This window comes from Opisthocomus hoazin, chromosome 11, assembly GCF_030867145.1.
Source record: "Opisthocomus hoazin isolate bOpiHoa1 chromosome 11, bOpiHoa1.hap1, whole genome shotgun sequence".
Lineage (NCBI taxonomy): Eukaryota > Metazoa > Chordata > Aves > Opisthocomiformes > Opisthocomidae > Opisthocomus > Opisthocomus hoazin.
In genome coordinates, this window is record NC_134424.1 from 11157611 (window position 1) to 11184733 (window position 27123).

Below are 27123 nucleotides of genomic sequence, written 5' to 3' on the forward strand. Positions count from 1 at the left end.
CTATGGCATTCTACAGGAGACAGAGCCAGCAAGCAGACAGACACACTGGACTAAACCACGTCTCTTTAAGCAACATCAGCAGAGGAGCAAGAAGTGAAAAAAAGTGCTAAGTAAGAGTGTGACACCATAGAAGAGATAAAGCAGTTTCTGTACGTTTGAAATGAGGCAGTCTGAGCTGCAGTCAGACCAAAACCAGGCCAAAATCCGCTGGAGACGAGCATCGTGAGTAGTGACCAAAGACACAAAAAGCAATCGAAAGATACTCTCATGTGCAACTGTGCCTGCTGCCAATGTTTTAAGGAGGCAGACAGGAGAATGGTAAATTAGAGAGAATATCCTAAAAAGGAACTAAAAATAAACTAAATTCAGACACACAGACATAAGGAAGAGATTAAGTGGAGACAATTCCTAAGCACTATCCCTCCAAAATCCTTGCAGGAGAACAGGGATCTATCTTACCGTCCCTGAAGGACACACCAGCCACAGTAGGGATCTTTCAGTGCCAGACAGGATTCACAGTCCAAGTACAGGGAACACTCCAGTATGGGAACCTTTACCACCTGTCAGAGAAAGAATTCAGTGAAAACACAGCACACACAACACAGGCCCCAGGTGTATGGCTTATTCAGCCTAGCTAGCAAGTCCCATCATCTGCAGGCTCACTGAAACTTCTTCTTAATCCCCAATATTTCACAAAACTAAAGAAAAAAGGAACAAGTTTCCAGAGCCCATCTGAAATGCCATTTCACATATTGGTGAAGGACATCTAAATATCAGGCTGTACAGAGGCACTGAGGCAGCAAAGTTTATTGCTATTAATGGGTTATCTGGGACACTTTTTGCAAGAAGGAGACTTTATTTATCGATAAAACTATATTCTAACACAACGGATCAAGCAACAGCAGACTGAATACCATTCACTTTTTTCTTGTCTGGGATCTGTCACGAGAGATCATCTCTTGACATGTAGGTGACTGAAGCTGGACACAGTAGCTCCAGCTGAGGCCTCTGAATCCATCTGCCCTATTGCCCAACTTTATGTGTCAGAACTATCATTTGGACTGAAAGTAGACCAAGAGGCTTTGATCAATGTGAAACAAAAACCTTCTGTCATCTAGGTGTAAGTTTTACTTGCAAAACACTTCTCTTAACTTACTCTCCTTTCTGATTTCAGCCTCTTGCCCTCTCTTTAATCTGCCACTACACTGTTAGTTACTTTAGAATACCAACTTCTAATCCCTGACCTATTACTTTTGCTAAGTAGATGATGTAATTTGCATTTTTTTATTGACAGAACAATTATTGTTAAGGATATTTCAGATTTCCCTAATCTTCTTCCACTCACAGATTTCAGCTCCTCCTTTGAAGTGTTACAAAATTTCAGAGTATCTCGAAGGGCACTGGTGGGAGGTGAAGGGAAGCAGTGGTTTTCCAGCATGCTTTCATATTTTTTTTTGTTGTTCTTTCCTCCAGAGTAACTCAAGGGCTGCTTTTCCATTGCTAGGAGGATCCTTTTCTTTCCAGCTCAAGGAGCTGCTATTAGGGGTGTACAAATCCTCTCAAATAAACTATCTATAGCTGGATTTCCTACTCACCAGACACCAATATCCCAAGAGCCCGAGGCATCACAATGCCTCTTCTCCTCCAACTGCCACTGGGCACAAACAGAGTTACAGAAAGCAGGAGAAAGGTGCTTCTTGTAGCTCCTCATACAGCTTGATTTCATCTGCAGGACTGTTACTACATACCCGATCAGAGTGCACCTCTGCTATCTGAAGATGTTTCCCAAACATTTCTGTTTTTTGTAGGTTACATGCCTACAGAAGAACAGCTTAATCTTTTAACTGATTAAAAACAGGAGAAGTGCCACACTTTTAACAACACAAAACCTCCCTTTTCTCCTTTTAATCTTTTGCAAAACCAAGAGAGGTCACATTATTCATGAACCCAGAAGGCTCACATTCTTCTGCTCAGATTGAGATGCAAACTCCATGACACTGAAATGTCCAGACAGTTCCTGCTTAACACAGAGGAACCCAGGAATCTGCAGTCCTTTGTCTTCATTCCAATAGAGCAGCCTTTTACAGCCTGCAGTTCACTTTCCTCCATCGCTGCCGATACAGCCTGACTGACTTGTGGCAATGCACATGCAAACAGGCCATGGTGTAGGGTAACAAGACTTCCTCCAGCTTTTGCAAAAGGCTGGTCCCCATCCCTGTAAACCAGACTGGCAGGCAGCTGCTGCCCAGCACAGGGTTAGCTATCCAAACCATTTCTCTGTCTCCCCCACTCCTGTCAGTAGTTTGTCTGGACCTTAAATGCTTTCAACTCTTCTGTGGAAGAGATTTTGTTGCTCTTACCATTGACTGGGTCATGACGAACAGGTGCTCCTGCAACTGGTCAAACAGCAGGTCTCCACTCACCATGCTGTTTAACTGGATAGGTAAAGAAGCGTATACGTGTGCATCTCCCGTTGCTCCTAAGTACATCTGCAAGAGAGTCACAGTTGTACGCAGGCCAAGTATCACAGCAGGAGTTGGGGGCACCTGTCCTACATCAGGAACAAGTTGGAACCACTGCTGTGTGTGTGGATTTCAACCTCCAACCAAAATATCAATGCAGTCACTTGAGCCACATGAAGCACGTGCCTAGCAGTACTAGTGGAAGCCACACAGGATGCACCAGCCCTGACCTGGCTCAGTGCATATGTAACCAAAGGCAATGTGACCACTGTTTGGGGCATTCACATTCTCAACAGTCAGTACAGTGTGAAAAGAGACAATCTGATAGTAACAGTCCTTAGGAGGAAGATTTCCCCAGGGACAAGAGAAGTCGCCTTTTTTCCCCATCCACCTGAGTGTCCCTGATTAGTTATATTCTCTTTGCTTCCTGTCACAGCCAGATCATACCTTGTGCAGTCTCCCTCTGCTGTCTCCCAGAAAAGCAATGGTGTGGCCGTCTTCCACGTTCACTGCCACAGCTGTCAGACGGGCCTCTGTTTTCTCCAGGAGGGGTGCTGCTTCCAAGGGCACCCGGCTGGCCATGGGGCTGGGAGTGTGGTCAGAGCCACAGGGGTATGCGTACAGGGTGTCCTTTTTTGAGAGTGTAAAGAACAGGGAGATCAGTGCAAAAAAACAGACACATGGAACACTTGCACCTTGAACACTTTCTACCATCCCCTTCCACCCCAAATTCCTAAAATAGGTGTCCCAGCAGCGCATTCAGCTTTGAACCTTTCTAAGCTTTTTGACTGAGAGTAAAAATCAACTTTTAATAATTAGTTTAGGCACGTTGGTTAGTTGTACCCTTACAGAATCCTGCAAGCATTTCAGCAAGTCCATTCAGCGATCAGTAACGAAACACATCAAAACTCTACTAAACTCTTAAGTCTTCTGAAAAAGATTACTGGCTATACACTGCCATGATGCAGCTTTGGGGAAGATTCACCGTATTTTTCAGAACAAAATAAAATACGAGAATTCTTGCTTCCAGTGTGAAACCACCTGGTCACAAGCATTGCCTCCACAATTAGCATGGTTTTGTTGTATCAGCTACAAATTCTAAGCCTGAAGTAGAATCCCAAAGCATCAGGACACACATAAACACAGGGTGGAGCACAACCTGCTCCAAAGAGCTTTCTAACTACACATACGCAAAAAAAAAAAAAAGTCATAGAGCGCACACAACCAGACACCCACAAAAAGTCAAAACGAGTCACCTCTACACACTGCTTCAATTCTTCTGAGCCTTGTGAGATTCCTGAAAATTAACTCCACAGCACTGTGCAAAAACAGTCATCTTTCTGTTCCAGTTAGACCCCTCCCAGTTCCACCAAACCTCGACTTACCGAATTCTAAAGGAAAGAGAATGAAATCTGCCAACTTATTTACTATTTGTACATGTAGAGAGAAGATATTCCATCATGATTCAACTTTTTCCTAAGTTACAAACCCAGCTGTGTCTAGGATAGTTCCTCTGTTGCTTTCTATCTTTCTTGACACCTTCTGCGTCCACTTTCATTTCACAGTATCTTTTTGAAGACCGAATGCAGGATTGTTCACCCAACAATTACTATTAAAACCACCATTTTTTAATTGATTAGTGGCTTGTCTTCAAACAATGTGGCTTGTGTAAAGTAATAATTTTCATCAAGAATCCCTTATGGATACATTTTCACCCTCCTCTCTAGCTCCTTGCTAATTATCTTAGAAAGCTGCATGTGGAGCAGAGGCAGTAACTGCGCAGTCCGCGCCGACTCCACCTCCCTCTCTTGCCTCGGGCAACGTGGTTGAATTTAGAGTCCTTGTGAGCAGAGTTACATATTCTGTCTGTCTGATGTCCGTGGCTTTGGATTTGGCAGCACTGAGCTGCACGGTACCATCCGGCACCAGGCAATGGAGCCGCCCCCGCCGGAGGTCAGCGATAACAGCACAACACGGCATTCTTGAGGCATCTGCTCATCACCCCTTGCCAACCCCATGGAAAACCCGACTCTTTTTCCCCCCCTTCTCCTCCCATTTATCTGGTTGGTGGGTTTGGTGTTTGTTATTTTCTGCATTTTGTTTGTTTGCTGTGGGTTTTTTTTGTTTGTTTATTTTTTTTAAACACACTTGACTGCTTCCTGGAGAAACTAAAAGTGTTCAGGAGCTTTGACAAAGTCCACGAAAATTCCACGGTAAAATAGATTCAGCTGACCTCCATTCACTTCCTGAATGTATTACTATTGTAACAAGCAAGCAAGGCTCGAGATGGCAGTTCCACGTAAGAAACCATGCTAGTTAGAGTAGCACTGCTTTTATTCTGATGTTTTATTGTTTTCCTTACAAATGCTAATTTAAGTCATTTTCTGCATATCAGGTGTAAGGCTCTGACTTAAAGCCCCCGAGGAGGTTACAGCTTTTAATGATTGTTAGTTTTTACTATCCTCTAAGCTATCATTCATTCTTAGTGACAGATATATTTTTCTTATCAGCTCTGTTGCTTGATTCTTAAGCTTCTTCCAAGCACCTTGTTGTAACTTAAAGGTCTCTATATCTCCAGTTGTCCAGTTCCTATAAGGTTTATTAGGAAGTGGGTCACAGCCAAACTTCCACACTCAAAAGCATCAACTGTTTATTTTTAGTGGGAGTCTACTGATCTTTTGCAACATTTGTATCAATTCAGACAAACCTGGAGCCTAACGACCTCACTACTGAGGCTGATTATTGAAAGTCTGCTTAAAAAACCCACATATAAGTCAACTAGTTGTACCCCAGTTGTGCACAGCACTACTGTTACCTATACGTGGTGCCAAGGGCAAGTCACTTCACACACAACATTTATGTAGCATAAACCAACATAACCTCTGCAAGCTCTCCCAGCACCGGCACAGCCTGCCCACAGCCTTGCAGGGACTTTTTGCAGTGCAGTTAAGCAGTCAAGAGCTGAATCTTGTTCCATTCTACAGGATTAAGACCATGATAACTGTATAAAGTGCTTATATAAATTTACATAGAAGCTGTTTGTATTGATTTCAGTGAATAACATCTTGGCAACATAGCAGAAAATACACTTCAGGGATCATCCAGTGTGACGTAGCAAGTTTGGACGAAGCTGCTGCTGTGAATTCTGGTGTGTGCTTCCTACAGTGCACGGGTGGGAAGCAACAACAGGACAAATCTGTACCTATGCATGAAGACTACAAAGCTCAGTGCAAAAGGAGAAGTTACATACCTTGAAAACTACACCCACAGAAGATATACACCCTTCCCAAGCCTTGCAGAACCATGTTTCACACTTCCAATTATGAAGTCATCAACAGCATCTACATAGTCTCCTGCATCTGAAGACTAAGGGATCTCCAGCAAACTAGAACAAATGATCTGTTTCTGAAATCCTTACAAAGCCAAGCTTTGCTCCAGTTGAAGAGATTGCATCGAACTGTAAAACTCAATCTTAGCCTCTCCTGTTGGGCTAGAAATAGGAGGCAGTGCTAACTAGGGAAAAGGGCACACCTTGTGCACAGGCTGGTTTGGAGGCAGAAAAACGTGAAATTAATCAGCACTATCCTTACATACAGCACAAGCTGCCACCATTGAAACCGAGTTAAAACTGTTCCTGCATAAAACGTTCATTGACAGCCGCTTCCACTCAGCACTGAATGGAGCAGGCCGGAGCTGGCACAGACCCTTACGAGTTGTTAGATACAATCTTAGCGACAACCGCTACCATGTACTGAATGGTGAAGGATAAAGTTTGTTAGGACATTTACATATCATTGGACACACTTGTTAATAAGATGGCATACTTTAGTCAGCCCACTAGTGCCAAACTGTGCAGCTGGGACCCTGGGATCATGTGCCGGGAATCACATCGCAGAGACTGGCCTTTGTCTCCCACCCTGTGCACCCGCTTCTCCACTGGATCAAATGGTACGGGGGACTCTACATCATTTTGAATGAAGGATTTTTCTAAAGTGCTCACACCAGTTTGACATTTAACTCCTCAAGCTGCCCTAAAAACCACCTGTGGCAACTCCTTCCACATGGCCCTACAAAGGACATAGGGGCATGGCTAAAATGCAGTGAAAGCAGGACATCAAGCTGGGCAGTCTCTTGCTTCCCAACTCTTGCATACTCCTCCTGACCTTACATTTGTCCTGCTCCAAGCCTGCTCTTTACCCTTCCCTTGTCCCACAAGTATTCTACAGCCAGCTTTAGCTACTGAAAGGAAAACCATAATTTTAAAACTGGTTTTGGACCACTCATCCAAACCCAGAGACTTCCAAAGCTCTGTGGTGCCACTTTGCTCTTTGTAGCACAAGGCTGGGAAGAGGCAATTATCTGGCCAGCCTGTTCTGGAGGGAAGGCACAAGATAACACGCTGTTCTGCTAAGGACCAGCAACGCCCTCGGTGGAAACAGGCTACTCACAACCACAGAGCCTCATGCTGGGACACTGCATCCAGCACCGCCCCAGCAGAACGCTGCTGCTCTGTGTTTGTGTCACCATCCCGATATCGCAGCACCAGTCAGCGTGGCTGACAGCTTCGGCGTGGCTGCAAGGATTCAGGCTCACAGCCACCTCAGTTCACATTTCTGTCCTGCAACATCCTGTCATGCCTTTGTCATAGAATTCAAAGGAGGATTGTCACCTCTTACAGCTCTAGAAACAAAGAGGAGCCAGGTCAGGAAAAAGTCTGCCGTGGGCATAAAATTCTGCAGGACTAAAGGCAGTCTATAGGAAATTAGGATTTTGTTGACCCTTGCTTTTGCTTATGTTCTTTTTTTGTTCCCCGGCACCCTTGCAGGAAAGTGTTGCGAGGTGCACCTTGCCAGAAGCATCAGGGACACAGCACACCCCTTAAATTTCCTTCCCAACACACAGGTGCACATGCATATACTCCTCTCCTCTGCACTGCAGACCAGGACATGAAATTACTGATAAACAACCACCTGATCTGCAGCTTCAGTGCTCTTGCCTGGTACTGCCGTGAGACAGGCCTCAGGGCCAGGGCACACCAGATGCCCTCCCCATTGCCACACACAGTCCACTTCCCCCTCCAAGGAAACCTGCCCATGTGGGGCAGAGAGCTGCAGCAGCAATGAGACAGACTGTACTTCAACAGGACGCAACAGTTCTTGCGTCTCATTGCCGCAGTGGCAAAGAAAGAGCCTGAGCCCAAAGGCTTTTAACCCAAACAGATTTCAACATCCATCTGTGGGAAACAGGTTGACTTCAGGAACACAAAGCAACACAGGAACATGCTGCAGACTACTTTTTACCCTGGCAAAGTTGCAAAGCCACTTACCGCTGGCAGCTGGACACAGTTGGAACTGACATCGTATTCAATATATGCCACTTCTGTCCCTTCTTCTGACCTCCCATCTCTCATGTAGCAAACATCCCTAGTCCAGTTGGTCAGGCGATCTACCTCCTCCATGGTGTAGACACAGAGTGCAGACTCCTCGCTCGGTTTGCCAGAAGAAGCCTGCCAGGCAGAGAAGGCTGCAAACAGCACTTCTCCCTCGGTGCCCAGCTGTCCCTGGGCCAGGCCTGTTCCTGGCCGGGTGACATAGGCTGCTTGCAGGAGGCTGTATGTGTTGGCTTTGCTCTGGCAGAGCAGGGGTAACTCCACATACGAGTAATAATGAGAGTCATCCAGGCAGATTCGTGAGATGTAGGTTTTGTACTCGCGTGATTGAGACTTGAGGTCCCGACGGTAGAAGAGGAAATAGACACTCGAGCGATAAGTGAAGGATTTAATGAAATGGTGGTTGTACTCCGAGAGCCGGCCCACAGCCAGTTTTGCTGTTTCTTCATAGGAGAAAATGGAGTGAGAGTCTGTTGCCTGAACATCCCCTCCATGGGCCCTGAGATTTCGGGTAGTGATGGGAGGAATCCCACCTCCAACTCCTCGGCTAGTGTACCCTCGTCCCACAAACAGCAAGGGGACCTCATCCTTTGAGTAGGCTATGAGTCCCACAGTGGTGATATTGGGATCGTTGGCAGCAACGTACTGAGTGTCACCAGGGCTCTCTGGTCGGAAGAGGACGTGGTCAATGGACGTGAGGCTCCTCTTCTCACAGATTCCCTGATGCACACTGCCACACACAATAAGCTCCTTCTGCACTGTGTTCACTAGCAGCAGCTTGTTGTGATTGTCGGTGTGGTGTGCCTGAGGGCACTCCAACTTTGAGACTGGGGGGAGGCAATCTTTACTGTCCAGAACTGGTCCAGTCTGAACCATGTTCTTCATCAGCAGGTCAGATGTCAGCTGAAAGAGAAAGTTGGTGGCCCCCAAGTAAATGGTCCCAGATTCCAAGTCCATAGACAGGTGGAGGAATTTCGTAGCGTTGCGTGAGAATGTGACATACTGCAGTCCCTGTGGAATCGCTGCTCCCAAGAAACAGAGAACAGGAAGAAGGAATGTTCCCAGAGGCATGGTAAACACTCTGCAAGAGAGGAAAAGCTGTTGTAACTCCTCGGAAGCCAGGAGTGAAGATAAACACTCTTCAAAATCCTTCAAAGGCACTCTTACAATGAGAAGTGGGCAAAGAGGACATGAATAACCACAGAAAGCAAAGAACTAGACACAGGGAGCCAACACAGGACATTTGCAGAAACACCAACAGAAAGAGGCCTGCAGGGCTATTAGCGACTTTACTCAATCACCTCCACGTCAAGGTGACAGACATGGCATCTTCAGGAGAAGCTGCAGTACTGCAAGTAATGTTCTTGGAGGCTTTCCCAGAGACTGCTGAGTGGTACTGGGGAAAGTTTCTTTTCACAAGCCCAGGACTTGTACTAAATTCGCTGAATAAACAGTCCAAAGCACAGATTCATCAATCCAGAGACAAAACTTATGAGGAAGTTCCTATCTATGCTGTGACAGAAGTTGTTTCAAAGCATTCAAGTTGATCGCTATTCTTGTAATATCAGAAAAATCAATGTGTACCCAGACTCCTGCACAACTCTTTCCTATGATGCTATATTGGCAGCTCTCCAGGACAGGACCACATTCCTACAGCAGCCAGCACACCGCATACATTGTGAATGAGCAACATTACAGTAAAACAAACCACTGTCCAAGACAAACACAACCTGCAGGACCATTGTTTAAATAAACTGTAGCTGGGATCCAATTCAGAGCAAACTAATAACCCCTTTGCTCTGTATTTGATTTAGATATCATAATTAATCCTTCTCTTTCTTATCACTTATGGCTATCAACAGCCTCTTTTGGGTCTAAGGTTCTTCCACTGGTGCTTCAGAAGGAACCTTCCCATGCCCCCTCTGCCACTGAGCACAGCCCACCGAAGCAGGACTGCTGTGCCCTGATGCCAGGATAAGGGCTTCAGTCAGTCACAGCACCTCCCAGCCACCCCCCCCCCAGGGCCACCAGTCTGCCCCCAGCCTGTCCAGCCAGCCTTGGTGGGCCCCCATCTCCATGGACAGATGCAGCACGTCCAGGCAAGGAGCAGACTAACTTACCCTGCTTGCTTGTTACTGCACTCTTTGGGGGAGAGGTCTCATGCAGGCACTCTCCTCTCGACAGTGCCTCTGCCAGTACTGTAAAAGGTGATTTAAACATGTCTGCTCTGTGGACAATGCTCCCTTCCTTCCCTGCCCCATGCCTCAAAGTGCAGGCAAGGCCAGATGGGGTGGGTGTTAGACACAAGGAACTGCCAGACTTGTTCTGCTCCTTTCCAGAGGATCTTCAGATCAACCCCTCTAGAAATCTACCGCAATCCATTCAAGCCACGCCACTGATGGGAACGACTGTCCTGAACAGCATGGGGAATGCCACAGCATGGTGCAAATGTGGTAATAAGTACCTGCAACATTTAGATTAATGATTTCCTCATGAAGAATGGGCAGCAGCTGCAAGTACTCATAATTTACTATGAGTACCACCTTATTTGAATTGAGAAGTAGGTGGTGATGCAGCTGTGAATTTATTCCTTGCGTTCTCTCCCTCTTGTGTACCAAGTATCAAAGCCACATACAGCTACGCAGATGCCAGCCTGGGCCAGAGGCTCAGCAGAGCTGATGAGTACAGTATCTCCTCCAGAACTGGCCTGTAATATGCTGTGCTCATTTTGGCAACTCAGCTCCTCAGGGGTGATGTTAATTTTGTAGTTAAAGCTAAGAAAGCTATCACCACTTCCCTCCTACAGCATCATCCCTCTTGGATCTTGGTAAGCTCCAAGTGCTGTTAGCCCAGAAGTGCTTAGAGCACAGATGCGGAAAAACATCTGCAGATTTCAAGAGAAGACTACCCAGCATTTACTGCAGGACTTAACCAATTTAGGTCACAAACTTCTCACCACACAGACTGTGTCTTACACTTGTTCTGTACAACATCCAGCACACAATGTGCAGAAAGCACAATAGCAACAGTGAGAATAATAAATGTAAGACTCTAGATCCATCATTAGTTTCACTGTTATTGCAAAAAAAAAAAAAAAAACCCCAAAAAAACAACCCACAAAAGTCTGCTTTCCAGCTCCTTTGTCAGCAAAACTGGCATCTTTGCTCTACCAAAAGACCAGTTGAGAAGATTAGTCTACTTGTGAAATCCAGCGGATGGAAGGTATTATAAATACAACACATTATTAAATATAGGCTTTGTGAAGCTCTGGAAAAGCTCCACTTCACATGGTTCCTGTAGGTAAGCAGGCAGCACTGTCACAACGTACCCAGACGCAGGAATGCTGGCTCTGGGCTGGCAGCTTTCCTCCAGAGCACACGGCTGGCTGCTGATTCACACCGTACCAGCACGGTGTTCAGGTTAGGTGCACACTAGGGCTTTTGTTTGCCCTGGTAATGGACACTTAGTGTTTTCTGCTTTCAGTGCTACTAACACACGCTGCTTCGCCCGGATTAGCAAACAGCCCTGAACTAGCCTTGGAGTGTCTTTGCAGGGTGGTGAGAGGGCGCGCTGTAGTACTGGAAAGGTCCTCATCACATGGGAGATGTTATCCGTGAAGCATGATGAGGGGTATTTTTAAAGCAAGCAAATAGATACATCTAGACTGAAGGACAGAGCTCTAACTTCACTGTATTGCCTCGGGTTCATATGAGTAGAGGGTATCTTGCCCCAGCTCCAACATGTGAGTTATTTTTTATGCAGTCTCACCATTTTTATTGGAGAAAACTTAAGTCAAGGAACTCCTTAATCCCACAGCTGCCTTGGTACCTCTGCACAGCCATCATGCAGATGTCATGATGACTTGTTGTGCAACTCTGTCTGGAGTCTCCTCAGTTTCAAAGCCTAAAATGCTGCAAACAAAACAATAGGCTGATGACCATCCAACAGCAGGAGCTTGACTACATCATGACAGAACCACACTGACATGGAGAAGAGAGTCTTTGATCTGGAAGCAGCTGAGGATCACAAGACATCATCACACTACACTACTTACAGGAACTCCTAATCTTTCTAGCTAATACAACGTTCTATGCCAGTACATATACAATAAAATTGGCAGTCTTTGGAATTCATGAATTCTGAAATACTGGCTTTCTGGCTAGAGGTCATGCCTACAAGCTGCAAGACTCTGCTCTATCCACCATATACCACCACTGACAACTGCTGGGGCAGAACTCGCACTTATATGTATCACCAGTGGTTGAACTCAAAACCCAGTGCTAGACACCATTCTAGCAACACAGATCTTTTTACAAGCTTTCTGCTCTGTAGTTGAATCTACCCCTAATGTTTCATTGAAAGCATTTTACCTTTTGGAGCACCTGTACTGGAAAAGAGATGGAAAAGCAACTAACTCTTTATTCCAGCAGACCACAAGCAAAAGCAGGTCCTGCTACAGTCAAATCTCTGACCTGAAGCTGTTGTTCTTTCACTCACCAATATCCCCCTAGAAGTCACTTTAAGAGCTAGTCCTCAAAGGTGTTCCAGGTAAGAAGTTACTATCTAGTCCTAACAACTCTGGGAAAACAGAGGGCAGCTGAGAAGACCCCCCCCCCCCCCAAAAAAAAAGGGTAGTACAGCATGTTCTGCAAGCTGGTTCTAATCACTCTGAGCAATGGATAAACACTGAATATAGTGCTCTTTGTTGCTCTTTGCTGAAGAGCCATTAGTAAATGAAGTTGCATTTATTGCTAGGTGAGCAAACATACACTAGAAATGAGCATGAGTCTGGCTATCAGCTGTTAGAAGCATTCCCATTCTACATGAGAACTAAACTAAAAAGCCAGCAGTGTCTATGGATTAAAATTTCCAAGTTGTTTCTCAAACTGCCTTTTTTATTTCTTGCTCTTCAGTGAAGCCCATCACAGCCTCTCTGGGAGGACAGGAAGGAGGAGGATAACCTACATTTAAATCTGATGGTTTCATGACAGGCTACTCTTTTGAGCTCTTCATGGATTTACTGAACCATTCTGCTTCCTGTGCTCACTGCTAGTACATAACACAGCTGTTACAGACAGATTGCACTAGAAGTGTGTAGCCTTTAATTAATTCTGAAGGCAATTTCCAAGCCTTAAAAATTTGTTTTAAATATTCAATTTCTTTTTATGAATTCCCACTAAATAGGAAAATGTTCCAGACAATACTCTGAACACTGCCTCTAACACACTGTAAAATATTAATATCCAAATGATACTTCTGAATTTCATTTATTTAATCTGGATCACAACAGAAGGGCTAGAGGATTAGTCAGTTCTGCCACAGAATATTTATATCACATCCACAAAACAACAACCAACAATGTGGAAGCAAGGGCACTATTTTGTTACTGGGAATCTGAAATAAGGCCGTGTTTTCTGTAGCACTATTTTTACCTCTCTGACCTCACGTATCCCTCTCAGAGACTTTAGTCATTTATTAAAGAAATAAACACAGAACTCATTCAGACCCATTTTAACAGTGTATCAAGACATCAAGATTATTTCAGTCCTCACAGATTATTTCCCTAATACCACATCCTATCCCCCAAACACAGAGGGGTCAGATAATGTTCCAACTTCCCGGCTAGATTTCATACTCAATATCAATCCCAGCAGAATTATCCTTGGAAAAAAGTAAGTCCCTGAAATTAGCACCTAGAATTTCCACTCTATCATTTGCAGAGCTAACCAACAGCTAGAGCATTAAAAGATTTAAAAAATAAAAGCATAATTCTTCCAGCTGCACGACGACCCTTGTGCTCCAGCACGTTCAAATCACCCAGCAGTAGGAAGAGGGCCACTGCTGTGTTTTCTGCACAAAAGCCCTGATTACAGTCCCCCTTCCAAGTTTCATATGCTCAACAGAGACTTGCTGTTTTCTGCTGTGAAAGATGACATTCTCATTAAATAAATAAATCTTTTTGGAGTCTTATTTACTACTACCAGGCCAGTTCCCTGCTCTGCTGTTTAAGAACACTTGCAGCAAGCAGCTCTGGCAGACATGAACACAAACCTCTGTTTTCCAAATAAAATTGACCCCAAGGAGAATCCCAAGTCCAGGCCATCCTGTCAGAGCAGGACTGGCACAGACAAGGCAGCTCTGTTATACCAGATGTGAGTAACACCAAAGCTGAGGTCAAAATAACTTAAAAGAAACCTTCTAAAGACAAAATATCAAATCTGAAACAGCAAGAGAAGGTGGCAGAAAACATGTAGTTTCAGGCTACAGAATTAACAGCATTATTAGACAAACACTTCGAAAAATTACATTTTCTAAACCCTTGATAATTACTGCTGACCATTACAATGTGCTTTTTCTGAATGGGGTTGAAGTTAAACAACATTGCACAAAAGAGTTTGGCAACTTTGTGATACCACTGCCATTTTATTGCTGCCTGTGCATTCTTAGGGTTCTTTGGAAAAACTGTAGAAAGTGTTCTACACTCCTGGGCCTACCTAAATATTGATTTTAGCCATACTGGAATTAACTGATTGTAGCGGACAAGTACTTCTCCTAAACAGCTCTAGCACTACCGATCTTTTCTCCTGCACACATGAAAATGCATTATAAACACTAGTTCAAGCTTCCAGTACAAATGGTTAATGAAGAGTTAATGATTAATAAAATGTTAAATAGTGAACTTTTTATAAATCAAGGCAAACTACACAAACATTTACAAGGAATATAAAGCAACCACAAGCTGCTTGCAGTTAAAACAAGCTTTCTTCACAGATATTCTGCCATGGTAAGTTGAGGGTTGACTTTTCACTTTGCCATCCTCTCAAACACTAACAAAACGTGAAACTCAGGTATCATGTTGTATATACAGTTCTAAAGAGGGAAATCCAGTCAGATATTAGTTTCTCAACATCTTAACACAACCAAAGGATAACTTTCTGTCAGTGTTACACATGTGAAGATTAGAGTCCTTTAGGATCTGCTCCAATTTTCTGCGTAATCAAACCAGAGAACGCCGCTAAGCAATCTCTTCTTCTAGCCCACGAGCTCCTGACTAAAGTCTTGCAGTGAAAGCAGAGTTTTTTCTTAGGGCTCCTCAATTACAGAAACTACCACCTTAACCCAGCGAGTTGATCCCTGAGGGTTATTCCCCCCCAAGTAAAATGCCTTGTCATTTTGTCTAACCTTGCTTGTCACAGGATGTCCCAAGTCAAAGAAGCTTCTAGCTGCTTTTTGCATGAACAGTTTGAAAACTAATCCTTCTTCCTAATCCTCCTTGGGCACGAAGATAACGACAGCTATTCTAACTCAGAAGTCCACCTACACAGAAATGCTGGCTGCAGCAATAGACAATAATAGATGCCTAAGTAGTAGTATAAGGGCAGACAAGCACAAGGCAATCCTTCCCTTCTACATCCTGGCAGTTTTGGGCATTCCTGAATCACAGACTGCAGCCACGTGTAACCCTTCGGATGGATATATTAGGTGGTCTGAACTTCTTCAGCCAGAAAGAATTAATTTTTCTTGTAGCCCTTTCAGCGCTTTTTTTCCCTGTGTACCTGACCTGGATAAGCATCCCCTTTTCACAGCATCTGACCCAGATACACTATCCCTTGGCATTCTAATGCTGCACACAGAGCAAATGTTACTTTCTCCAGTTCGACCCCCCACTCCTCCATCTACCTGCCCAAGAACTTCTTGCTTTTCTAGCTGCCACATCACATGCCAAATCTGTATCCAGTTGAATACCATCAGAGACTCAAATATTCTTCCAGGAAACTAGTTCAGAAAAAAAAAAATCCTGTTCTCTGGCCTTTAATGTGTAGAGTACATCCAGAGAGCCTAGATAGGTTTAATCCAGCTGTAGTAGAACCCTGTTGGCAAAGTGGAGCTCACAAAAGTTACCCATTCAATTCACCCTGGTGAGCAAACCCACTGTTTCTACACAAATCTACATAAATCTGAGCCTATCATCCCCTGTAGAAATAAATCTGCTTGCAGAAGTTCAAGAATCCAATTGCTGATCAAAATACAGACTAATATTGGAGCAGAGAGAAATCCTTGCAGTACCCAGGAAATCCCAAGAGCAGATTTCCCGTTTGCAGTTAACCGAGTCCAAGAGCCAGTTTTAATCTGTTTAATATGAACTAAACTGATTTTAAAAGAACTGTCAACTAAGGCTATTGGAAAAAAAAGTTAAGCTACTGTGGAATTAGATTTACAGTCCTTATCATGATGTAATAAGTAGTTAAAAGAAAGGAAACCAAAAGTGGAAGAGTTTCCCGTCAGAGAAAGGTTATCAGTGAGACCTGCCACAAATTCATTCTGCAACCTGTGCTGTCCAACATGTTCACATAAGATCTTTGAAGAGGAATATGTCCAGAAGTAGCAAAGTTTATTAATAAAACAAAATACTTATCACAATCAAATTCAGAAAAGCCTTCAAAAAGTAATAGAACTCATGCACTCCGAAGTAACTACGCAATATCTTAGATGTCAATATCAAAACCAACACAAGATATTCTAATTACACAAAAGCAACAGGATCCAAATTAGCTGTCACCACTTGGGAAAACTCTGGAAACTTGGTAGGTCAGTTCAGTACTTAGTATCAAGCAAAAAGGCAAATACAACCTTTGGAGTGATTAGAAAAGAAAACACGCATCACCATTATGTTGCTGAATGCCGCAGGCAGTGCCAACTCCCACATCTGCAAGAGGAAACAGAATGACAAAAAGGACAACAAAGATGATCAAAAGCATGGAGCAGCTTCCCTATAAGGAGAGACTGAGCAGAGTAGGACTTTGGACAGGCAAAGAAACAACTGGGGGAAGATACGGAAAATTTAAGAGATCTGAAACATGACATAGGGCCGAGGTGAAAAACATGGAATAATCGACTACCATGTCTTACAATGAAGAAATAAGAGAGCACCCACGAAGGCACAGACAACATTTCTAAGCCAGTTCAAGGACCTTGTCACTGGATGTAGAATATTTTAAATAACATTGAAAATGCATAATTAAATTGTAGAGTTCACTGCTGTAGGATGTCATAGAGACTAGAAACATAAACAAGTTAGAAGAGGGATTATATAAATTAATGGAGAATAAATGTAGTCGAGATCAGATGATTAGATACAACTCCTGGCCAAGGAGGGCCCTAAACTGATGATGGTCATAAGCTGGGAGTCAAGTAAGGGAGGGAAGAAAAAAAAAAAAACCCACCCACAACAAACCCGTCACATTATATAGTCCTCATTAAGTGTCTGCTTCTGGCTCTTGTCAAAGACAGGATACTGAGCTACACAGAGCTTTGCAGTTTGCCCCAGGATGACAGCTCTATTTAAACTTCTTCATGGTACATTTATAGATTTTATTTATTTTTAAATACTAAGTATGTAACTTTAGCCTTGCCTAATTGCATATTTAGGAAGCCGGAAACCTAACCTCATTGACTATTTCTAGAGGCATTATATATCGTATTAACATTTAGATACCATCTATCTGAATCCTGACAGCCTAGCACAAAGTTAATGCACAACACAGCAGCGAAGAAAGGAAGAATCACTCTCAGCAGACTGAGAAACCGAAGCAAAGGCCAAGGCCATGGTGCACAGGAGAGGCAGAATTGGGTTTAACACGCCAGCAGTCTGTCTTCCAGGAACAGCTCTTCCCTGTTTGCTAAATGTTCGATGGAAATTTCTCACTCAGAAGCCTGAATAAAATAGATAACGTGTTTGCCTATGCACAGCTAATCACTGGATAGCATTCAACAGAACTGCTATTGCTATAAGTAGGTCAGGACTGTCCGTTCTAACCAGGGAGAAAGGAAAACTGAAGCACACCAGACTATTTGGCCAGGTATTACAGAAAATCTTCATCTAGGATTTCATCACTACTTCAAACAGACATGATTCATATTTTACCAGCCTCCACCTCAAACAAGGCACGCCTTCCCAACCGCACTGCCCTCCCTGTCATTAGGGGCACCTCTCCCCAGCCTCAGCCAGAATCCTCATGTTCTCAGCTTTGGCTCCAGAAGCTACGACAGCCAGAGTCGTGCCTTGCACTAGCTGCCTTAGCTATTCTGTGCTGATTTCTGCAAAGCAGAAATGCCCAACCATTGCCTCCAGAAGCAGCCAGGACAGCACACGATCTTCTCCATGTAATCACTTCTGCCCTGTTTTCCTTGACAGGGTGCCCTCGAGAGGGGAGGGAGGAGACCCCCTGCAACCAGCACATGCTTCCCAGAGGACGGCACCATGACCCCTAACCAAGCTCTCATGCCCCAGAGGCAAAGGCCACGCTCCCAAGGAAAGTCCTTTTGCACATAGCCTGGCCTTGGAGTAACCTAGCAAGAGAGGAAAGGAGCTTCAAATGTCCTATGAAACTCCTGTGAAAGGAAGCCCGTCCTACACTTGCATCCCAAGGGGAAACTGTGGTCTCCACGCCAGCATCAGCCCTGCATGGATTGCATAGTGGGAGAACAGAGACCTGCCACAAAAGGAGTTCATGCTAGCAGTGCTACAGACCACAAGCAGACGCACAAGGACCACATCCTGAGCTCCACCATCCAGTCGTCAAGATGCAAATCACAACTGTGAAACACTGGAGCCTGCTTTGAACAAATCTTTTCGCTCTGCAGACGCTGAGCACGCAGGGTGCTCTGGCGTGTCAAAGAACAGCATTTCCTCGACACCCGAGAAGTCTTCAATTTCAGTACCATAGCTCTACAAAGAGCTAATACACCCCTGGGTGGACAGGAAAGGATTCTTCTCCTTGGAGTTTTCCTTCATTTCAAATAAAAATCACCTTTCTGCCCTCCTCAGTAATGTTCTGGAGAACTATACAGCCTGGCAGTAGTTTGACCTTCTTCCCCCATCACTCCAACAATGTCAGCAGTTCTGGCTACAGCCATGAATACAGGCAGTAACATGCAAATAATTTTAATGAAATGCAACCACAGGAGTAGCATCTATCCCCTCCCACCCAGAAGAGACAGCAAAATCAACAGAATTCCGCATCGTTAACACAATCTGCTTGTGGTTTGGCTTCAAACCAAGTTGGGGTATATTTTATCTTCTATTACTCAACTCATTTTAAAGCATTATCAGAAATGAAGCTTTGATTAATTCATCTTCCATAAATTAGTACCTCAGCCTGGAAGGCTATCAGTAGTCAGCTACAAACTATTAGGCTCAATATTCTGGTAATTAGGTTACACAGGTCTGCCAGATAAGGATCCAGGTTGAGGTGGCCAGACATTCTCTCACCTCTGCAAGCCAATACCAAAGCTTTCATAAGGCCAAGAACAGATAGCAGCACGCCAGGTCATTCAAAAAGCCTGGGGACCTTCCCGAGTTGCTCAGAACAGGTATAAATCACAACAGCTCCCACTGCACTACTGCAGAAGTCTGAACAGGCTGGGTGCAGACTTGAGAGCCAGGATCAACTTTGCACTAGTCCCAATAGCCGTGAGCAATGACCTTCCCACACAGGCTGGGATCTTTGCCACCCAGTGCTTCCAAACACAGTCCAAGATAGAGTGGTGGCACAGGAGCCACCCATGAAGGGCTCTCAGGGTGCACTGCACGTGGTGGAGGAGCCACAGGCTGGCAGCAGCGATGCAGTGTACCCTTCCACCCTACAACCACAGCCCTCCACCCCAGACATTGCCCACACTTGAAAATTCTTGTTTCCAGAACAAAATTCAGAGCACCAGACTGCAGATAGAAGTGGGACAACTACTGCAGTGCATGGTCGATCAGCCAGTGCTCTGCATTCATACCACTGTGGGTCCACAATTTGGAGGAGTGAAAATGACCAACATTAAAATTAAGCAGCAAAGGAAGCAGAAGCTAGGACACTGAAAGATTTGGTATTTGGAGAAATAAACCATCTGGAGCAAGAGTTCTCCAGTGACCTTGTTAACAAGCAGACATCTAGTCACATCTTACCCAGAACAAGGACTTTTATTATGAGACAAAATTTACCTGACGAAAATTTAGCACCATCAAGTGGCTTTGCAACATGAGCTTCTGTTCTTGTCCATACATGCAGTTTGAGCAGATACTAACCTTTTCTGGCAAAATATTTAAGCTCCTGGTCCTGTCCAGGGCTGAGAAAGCTGTCCTAAAGGCACCATGGTTCAGAAGTGGCTACCTGTTCATGGCAGCCATGAATTTTAAGGGCTTTTCGGTTGAGACTGTTCTGCATCTGGTTTGCTACCCTTCCACCTTCGCAGTCTGACAGCCACTGGCTGGGCAGGACAGACTGGCTCTTCCCTTTGCCTTTCAGGGAAGCCCAGACCTTCACCCTAGGGCCACAGAGATGCACTAACAGGTCTGCTGCATAAACTGCAGTGCTAGTCTGAAATGCAAACTGCTATGAGCTGGAACTGCAGCCAGTATAACTGGCTGACTGTCAGCATTTCAAGACAGTGCTACCTTGCCAGGGTCACCCCTGGGCAAAAGAGCCCAGAAGACAGGAAAGCCAAATGTACAGTAGTTTGTTAGGAATAGCACTGAGAGTTTTGCATCTGAGTGGCTGCTCTTCTGCTGTAAGGAACAGCTAGACAGAGCAGCAAGGCTGGTAAGGGGAACAAGGAAAAGTATGTACGTCTACGCTGAAAGGATAAACCGTAGCCTGTGGTCAGCACTGTTCTGTTTGCAGACTGTCCCAGCTCCAGGCACCCTTCCTCTGTCATTTTAAGCTATATACTCCACATGGCAGGGACTGCGCCTTCCTCTGGAAAACGAAACTGTTCAACTCTGCCACAACATAGGTAACTAATCAAAACCCTACAGAAACATGGCTCAGACACTACTCTTCAGACATATACGTGGACCAAACTGAACAATTGGGCACCTAATGTCAACCCAGGAGGCCACAGCGGGGCTGACAAGTCCAGCATCATAAAAATGTTTTAAACTAAACCTTCTCAGGACTTAGTGGGAAATAAACCAGTTGAAATCATGAATCAGCTAGGAATAGAAGAGGTCATATAGGCTAAGGATGGGTTCAAACTAAATCAGATCTGGACAGACTGTCTGGAGAATGGCAGATAGGTCCAGCACTCACAGGAACAGATTGAGAGAGAATCATTGCTGGAACAAAACTACTGATGAAAACACTAACTGAGAATGAAACAGGAAGGATGCTCTCTAAACAGAGTAACAAGTGAGCCACTGCAACTCAATAATGATAAGACTTCTGGTTTGGGATAGAGACATCTTCCTGCAGACAGCTAACTAAAGGTGCAACATGTCAAGTTGATAGGGGAACAACCAACAGGAACTTAAGCCCACTCCTCCTAGTCCCAATCTTCCCAACGCAATCCTTGTCCTAATCCTGTGTGTACTCCACCTGGCCTCTTGCCTCAGCCCCAGGCCTGTCTGTACTCCTCATAGCTGCCATCTGAGCACCCAACAGCCAGCCCACGGATTGACTTTCAGTGCAGAATATGAGATGCAGACAAGTCAGTTTCTATATCCTTGCAAAGGGACTACAGTTTCCCAAAATACATCAACTCAGTTCTTTTCAGTCATAAGACTCCAAGAATATGTCATCTTAGTTCTGCTACCGGTCAGCCTTCCATAGCTGTTCCCCAGGGACCACAGCAGCGAAGTTAATCAACAAAAGGGAGGGAAAAAAGGACACTTCCTAACAGCAGAGACCATGCTTGTAGGGACAAAATGACAGATAGCTGGACATTGTTTTCTTCCTTCTAAAAGAGAAAGGAAAAGTTCAAGGGAACAACTAGGGCTGCTGTTCTCTACTGTGCCCTCTGCAGATCTTGGTAAGCATTTAAAACCAAGTGCAAAACCAGGCCTTCAAGGGTGAAGCATCTAGAAGTGAGCCCTATTTCTGAGTTATTTTTAAATGTTTAGACAGGACCTAAAATAAGACCAGTGTTATGAGTACTTCTGAAGGGTATGAACCTCACATAGGCCATGACATTTTTAGTTTGAAAATGTTTTGGAACAGGGGTTCTATTGTTTATACATCTGCTTATCACCCATTTTAGCTCAAATTAAGTTACAGTCCATTACCAGGCAGTAAACACTCTTTTGAAGGGCTAAATTAACACAAATAAGATTCAGGCTATCAGCAGTAAGACAGTCTCTGTAACTCAGTAGAACACACACCATCTCAGAGCAGCACGAACAGTATATACCACAGAGAAAAGGAGAAAGTCAGCTTCTCTGCTTAGAATACTTGTCTTCACACCACCCTTCCTAGCTGCGCAGTTTCCAGAAATATACTCTCCACCTCTCTTCAAACTCAAGTCAACAGCCTGCAGACTCCAACAGCCCACAGGAAATGCTTTTAGCAAGAGATGCATGCAGTATGTTACAAGCAGCACAGAAGCAACCTGGACCACAGGCCGTGCCAATCTGTTTTCACAAGTTCTATTTGTATTTCTCCACCCACTCCATGACGACAAACCAGGTTGCAGTTGTTTGGCTCTGGTGATGGCCTGAAGCATAAGCACGAAATAAGCACATAGTAGCACTTTACCTTCCTGAATACTATCCCAGGCTTTAACAATGTGCAGCTCAGGGATTTCTTGGGATAGAGGTGGTTTCTATGCATTTAGTAACCTTCAATAGCTCCTTCTTCCATGGAGCTGCCCTGGGTCCTCAAATCCACACAGATGTTTGGCATTCACAACATCCTGTGGCAAGAAGCTTCCCAGGTTAACTGCACACATCAAGGACTAAGTCATTATTTGTTTTTAAGCTTACTACATGCTGGCTCCATTCAATACCTATTCATACTTGTAATGGAAGAGGCAAAAAATAGTTTCTCCCCATCTAACCTTTCCATGACATTCAGGATTTGAAGATAACTATTACTCATGGCTTTTCAGGTGTAATAGTCCCAATTTATTCACTTGCTCCTTGTATGGAAGGTAATCCTCACCTCTGGTCACTGTTGCTGCTGTTCCATTTCTAATAACTGAAGATACCTTTCTTAGATGCAATGGTTTTCCTAAAGCTGTAGAAAACTCAACTTCCATAAGAGCTGGTGAAACTAGCACGATGGTTATTAAATACAGCAGGGATTTCCAACTGCCATAGTGAATAGCTAGTCAGGTAGTTCTCTGTTAAAATATTCAGCCTAAATTCTTAAACTTGAGTTTGCTCAAAAGCAAGTTTACTTTCAAGCTACAGCATCCAGCTACACCTTCTTCCTCCAGAATAGGGTGTATTTAAAAAAATAATTCTTTCCTCATTACTACTTTGAAAATACAAATTATGTTATACTTGATTTAGCCTGCCCTAATGAAGGATATATCCCTCACAACAAAGGTTGTGTGTCAGAGCTTTACTCTGTCGTATGTTCTTTATGACCATTTCAATCCATCAATTTTTTACTCAAGTACGGGTACAGTATTCAGTGATTTCCTGATGCTAAACAACAATATCCTTACTGGACCTTGTTCTCCTGCCGACTCATATAAGAATATTTGGGTTTGGACACTGGTTTTATCACAACTCCCTCAAAATCATGAGCGATTTCTTCCACAAACACAGTGATCCCAATTGCTCCCTACAGTCTTAATTATCAGATATAGGACTTTGTTATTTATACATGCTTAGCTCACTAAGCAACATAAAGTTTCCTGTCAGGCTGAAATATCTGGCTTTTCTCTGTCCTTCACCAGTTTCACTACTGAGAGTCAAATTAGCATTTTTTTAAAGGATGCAGAGATGCAGAAGTGTAAGTGGAATTAAAGAAAAAGAAGTGAGGCCATTAAAACCCAACAGATTTCCAGATAGGGTAGATATATTACCTATAGTTACAATACTCAGTGCTAACAGCATTTTAAAAAAAATATAAATCTACCTCACAATTTAGGGCTTTGGACCATTTTTTAAACATTACAAGGAACGTCACCCCACAAAAAGCACATAACTGGTCCTGATCAAAGGGGAGAACTCTCCTCTCCTGCGGTGCTTTTAGAGGCAAAACTTAGAAGCAGATTTGGAATTTCATTCTTTACCTCACTGTGGATATGTGTAGGTCTGCACTATTTTTCCACTAAGAGAAGCTCAGAAACTGCCAAAACAAGAATCTCATGATTACAAGGTCAAACAACATGCCTATGACCCCCCAAAGGCAAAGGTTTCTCCTGAAGAATTCTTGCCTTGCACACAGAACAGTAGTTATGTATTTTATTCTTACTCTAAAGGAAAAAAGACGCGGGTCACAGAAAACCAGGCAGAAAAATCAGCCCCTACACTGCTTAAAAAGGAGGGGAGGGAAGAGGAGGGAACAAGTAACACTCTCCTAGGTAACACCAAATTGCTACTCTGGCTGCACAAGAATGAAGCAGAGCACAACTCAGCTAACAACCGTAACTCATATTTCAGAAGTTAGTTTGTTCAGCCGGGATCTTTCACACTTAAAGGTACAAAAATGCATGTCCTCTGGTGCACTTCCGCTGGAGCACTTTTTCAATAGAATCTGGACAGAATCAGCTTGATACTTCAAAGAATACAACATAGACCTCGTTCTCCTTATGGTCTTTTATTTTTTATATACCCTGAAAGCATGGATCCAGAAGAGACTGGCCTGAATTCAAGTCATCTCAAGTACCTACTCATTCCCTATTTCAAACAGCTTTGATTTAGTGGTTTTACTTGAACTACCCACAGCAATGCAAAGCTGAGGAAACCAGACTCGCCAATCTTTGTCCATATGTTATATGTACTCAGGATTTATTCTTGGAGACTCCAGATTGAAACAGGTTTTCTGAAAGCTTGCTCTTTACATGCAAGACTCAATCCAGGTCTACAACCAAACTGAAACCACACAGGCTGCACACAAGGAAAAGTCTGAGCTGGGGTTGCTGTCTGCCTTTGTTCATTGTTTTTACTTCTGCTGAGCCCTCCCGCTGCTATAGCTGCAAGTCCAACAAGCAGACATCCTTCTGATGAAGGGCTCCTGTACTCCCAGTGCTCTAATGTGATACTCAACTCTCCAGCTGAAGAGTCAGTGACTCATCTAAATCGGCACCTACTGTCCAGCTGCCAGGGTTTCACTCACCAACCAGAAGTTCATGCAGATCTGCAGATCTCCAGTAGCTCATCTGGTCTGGGATCTCTGCTATACCACCCTATATTTGATATTCAAATTCCCATATTCAAATTCCACACATTCACTTAAAGAGTGCTTCACCAGGCAGACTGAAATAGGAGTTGTAACTATCCTATTTAACAGGAAGCAGCCTGAAAGGAGAAATCAGTTTCAAGGAGACATTTCTTCAAGGGTCTCTAGCTGTCAACACCGCAGAGCTCAGCCAGCACAAAGCAGCTCAGAATGCGTGGTGACTGACAGCCAGATATAAACATCACCCCTGCTCCAGGAGACTGTCTTCAGATTTGGCAGTAGTTTTCTTGTTTTGTTTGTTTCTGTCTGTAGGTTAAACTCATTCCCCTCTACAGAAAATTCAAAGTTTAAAAGTGATTTTTTACATTGCAACAGAGATGCTGAGAAGATTCTTGCAAAAGGTGTACAGTGGTGTGACTTAGGTGACCCTGCAACCCACAGATCCCACCCAGTCCCTCAGGAAAGGTGGGTGCAGCTGGGCAGCAGGACCAAGGCAAAGACAAAAATGACAAGCAAATAGGCAGCCAGCCTTTGGAGAAATACATCTGCTTATAGCAGAACTCTACAGATCAAAGCTTCTATTGAAGAGATGCCCTCCCCCTTCATCGGGTTTCCCTACATAAAGGGAATGTTCCCTTTGCAAAGGGAACAAGCGCACATTTTCACATACAGCCACTCACTCTTTCTAGTGCACCACACGCCCAGTAAACCCACTTGTCCAACTAACCACAGGTGACACAGTTTGTCTGGTGGGTTCGTTATGCAGCAGAATCAAGAGGCTGCCCAAGCATTACACTGGCCATGGAAACTGAGACGACCAGGAACATGGAGGTGCCCAGCGAGCTGCAGCAGTCCATGGGCATCCCAGTGCTGACTCCCGGCGCATTCTGCTTACCATCTGGACTCTTGGGAACGTTGAGACACCTTCATTTCTCTTACTGAAGAGTGTGCCTCAAGCTGCAAAAAACAACATAACATGAAATGCAAAGACTATTTTTCCAATAAATTAAATCTCTGTTGCACTTGACTCCCGCTGTGGTTCCCTTCCCCCTGAGAAGGCAAGGTCTGGCCAGCTGCACAAAGTCCAGGCAGCCCCGGGAAAACAATGGGATCTTTTTCTTGCCAGAACCAGCCTTCCCGTTCACCCTCCTAACCATGGCACGGAGGACACCCCCAGTGTGTCTGCAGGGGAGAGGAGTCTGTTGGCATAGCAACAGTACACCCTAACTCTCTGCTAATGAACAGGGATAAAATGTTTTGTTCTCATTAGGAAAAATACAGACACATTCCTGATTGGTGAGTAATGTCTCTGCCTCTGGGAGATTAGCTCAGAGCTGTGCAGCCTGAAACAGCCTCAATTCAGCCCACTGCAGTGCTTCCCTTGAACAGCCACTCTCCAAGGACCCCAGTCTCTCAAGGGCAAGCCTACAGAGCCTTCTGTAGCACTTTGCCTTCGGGCCTGAGACAGCTCAAGGCAAGAATAATGAGCAGAGGCTTGACAGGAGCACAGCAGAACAGGCACAATGCGAACACACCCCCTGTCCCTGCAGGAGCACGGCAGAAAAGCCAGCTCCTGCTGGTGCATTCGCTGCACCTGGGTCCCAAGTCACCACTACAGCAGGCAAGAGTTTCTTTGTGCATCCACCACAGGTCTGTCTCGCACAGGGCTCCGGCTCCCACTCCAGCCACCTTTCCCCTTGCTGGACAAATAAACGGGCAGAGGAAAGGGCTGCAGTACACTCAAAAGCAGAGCTCAGTGACCACTAACAGTAGATCGAAGAACAGAGGCTGCTGCCCACTAGTCTTTATTAGGATTTTGGCATCTAACAATCAGCAAGATCCACCAGGAGGAATCTATATACTTTGGTGTTGGTAGAATATTTGCACAGACACTGTTGTTTCATCACTCATGTCTGTATCTAGGTGCTGACCCAGGCTACTGCCTTGATTTTGCACGAAGAAAAGCCTCTGCCCCACACGGGCAATACTGCTTCCCAGACCTCCTCGCCTTCAGATCCTCCTGCCGCTGAGGCCAGCACAGCAGCTGGGAGGATCACAGCCTTGCAAAGAGGATCTGGGACAGGAGCAACGCTATATATCCCATCCACCAACAAAAATCCAGTCTCCAACAACACATTTACCATGCTTTTTGGTA

General features: G+C 44.5%; 1 protein-coding gene across 3 annotated transcripts in view; it reads right to left on the reverse strand.

The window, feature by feature from the left end:
• PLXNB1 (plexin B1) overlaps positions 1–27123 on the reverse strand; it is an 81689-nt gene that overhangs the window by 32693 nt on the left and 21873 nt on the right. For 2 of the 3 annotated variants that reach the window (XM_075433194.1, XM_075433195.1), the window contains exons 2-6: positions 25864–25925; positions 7789–8932; positions 2910–3092; positions 2361–2489; positions 460–560 (exon numbers count right to left, since the gene is read on the reverse strand). In XM_075433194.1, the coding sequence (XP_075289309.1) occupies positions 460–560; positions 2361–2489; positions 2910–3092; positions 7789–8922 (1547 nt within the window). In that variant the 5' untranslated portion in view covers positions 8923–8932; positions 25864–25925. The remainder of the gene's footprint in view (positions 1–459; positions 561–2360; positions 2490–2909; positions 3093–7788; positions 8933–25863; positions 25926–27123) is intronic. The other variant, XM_075433196.1, reaches the window with a different exon arrangement.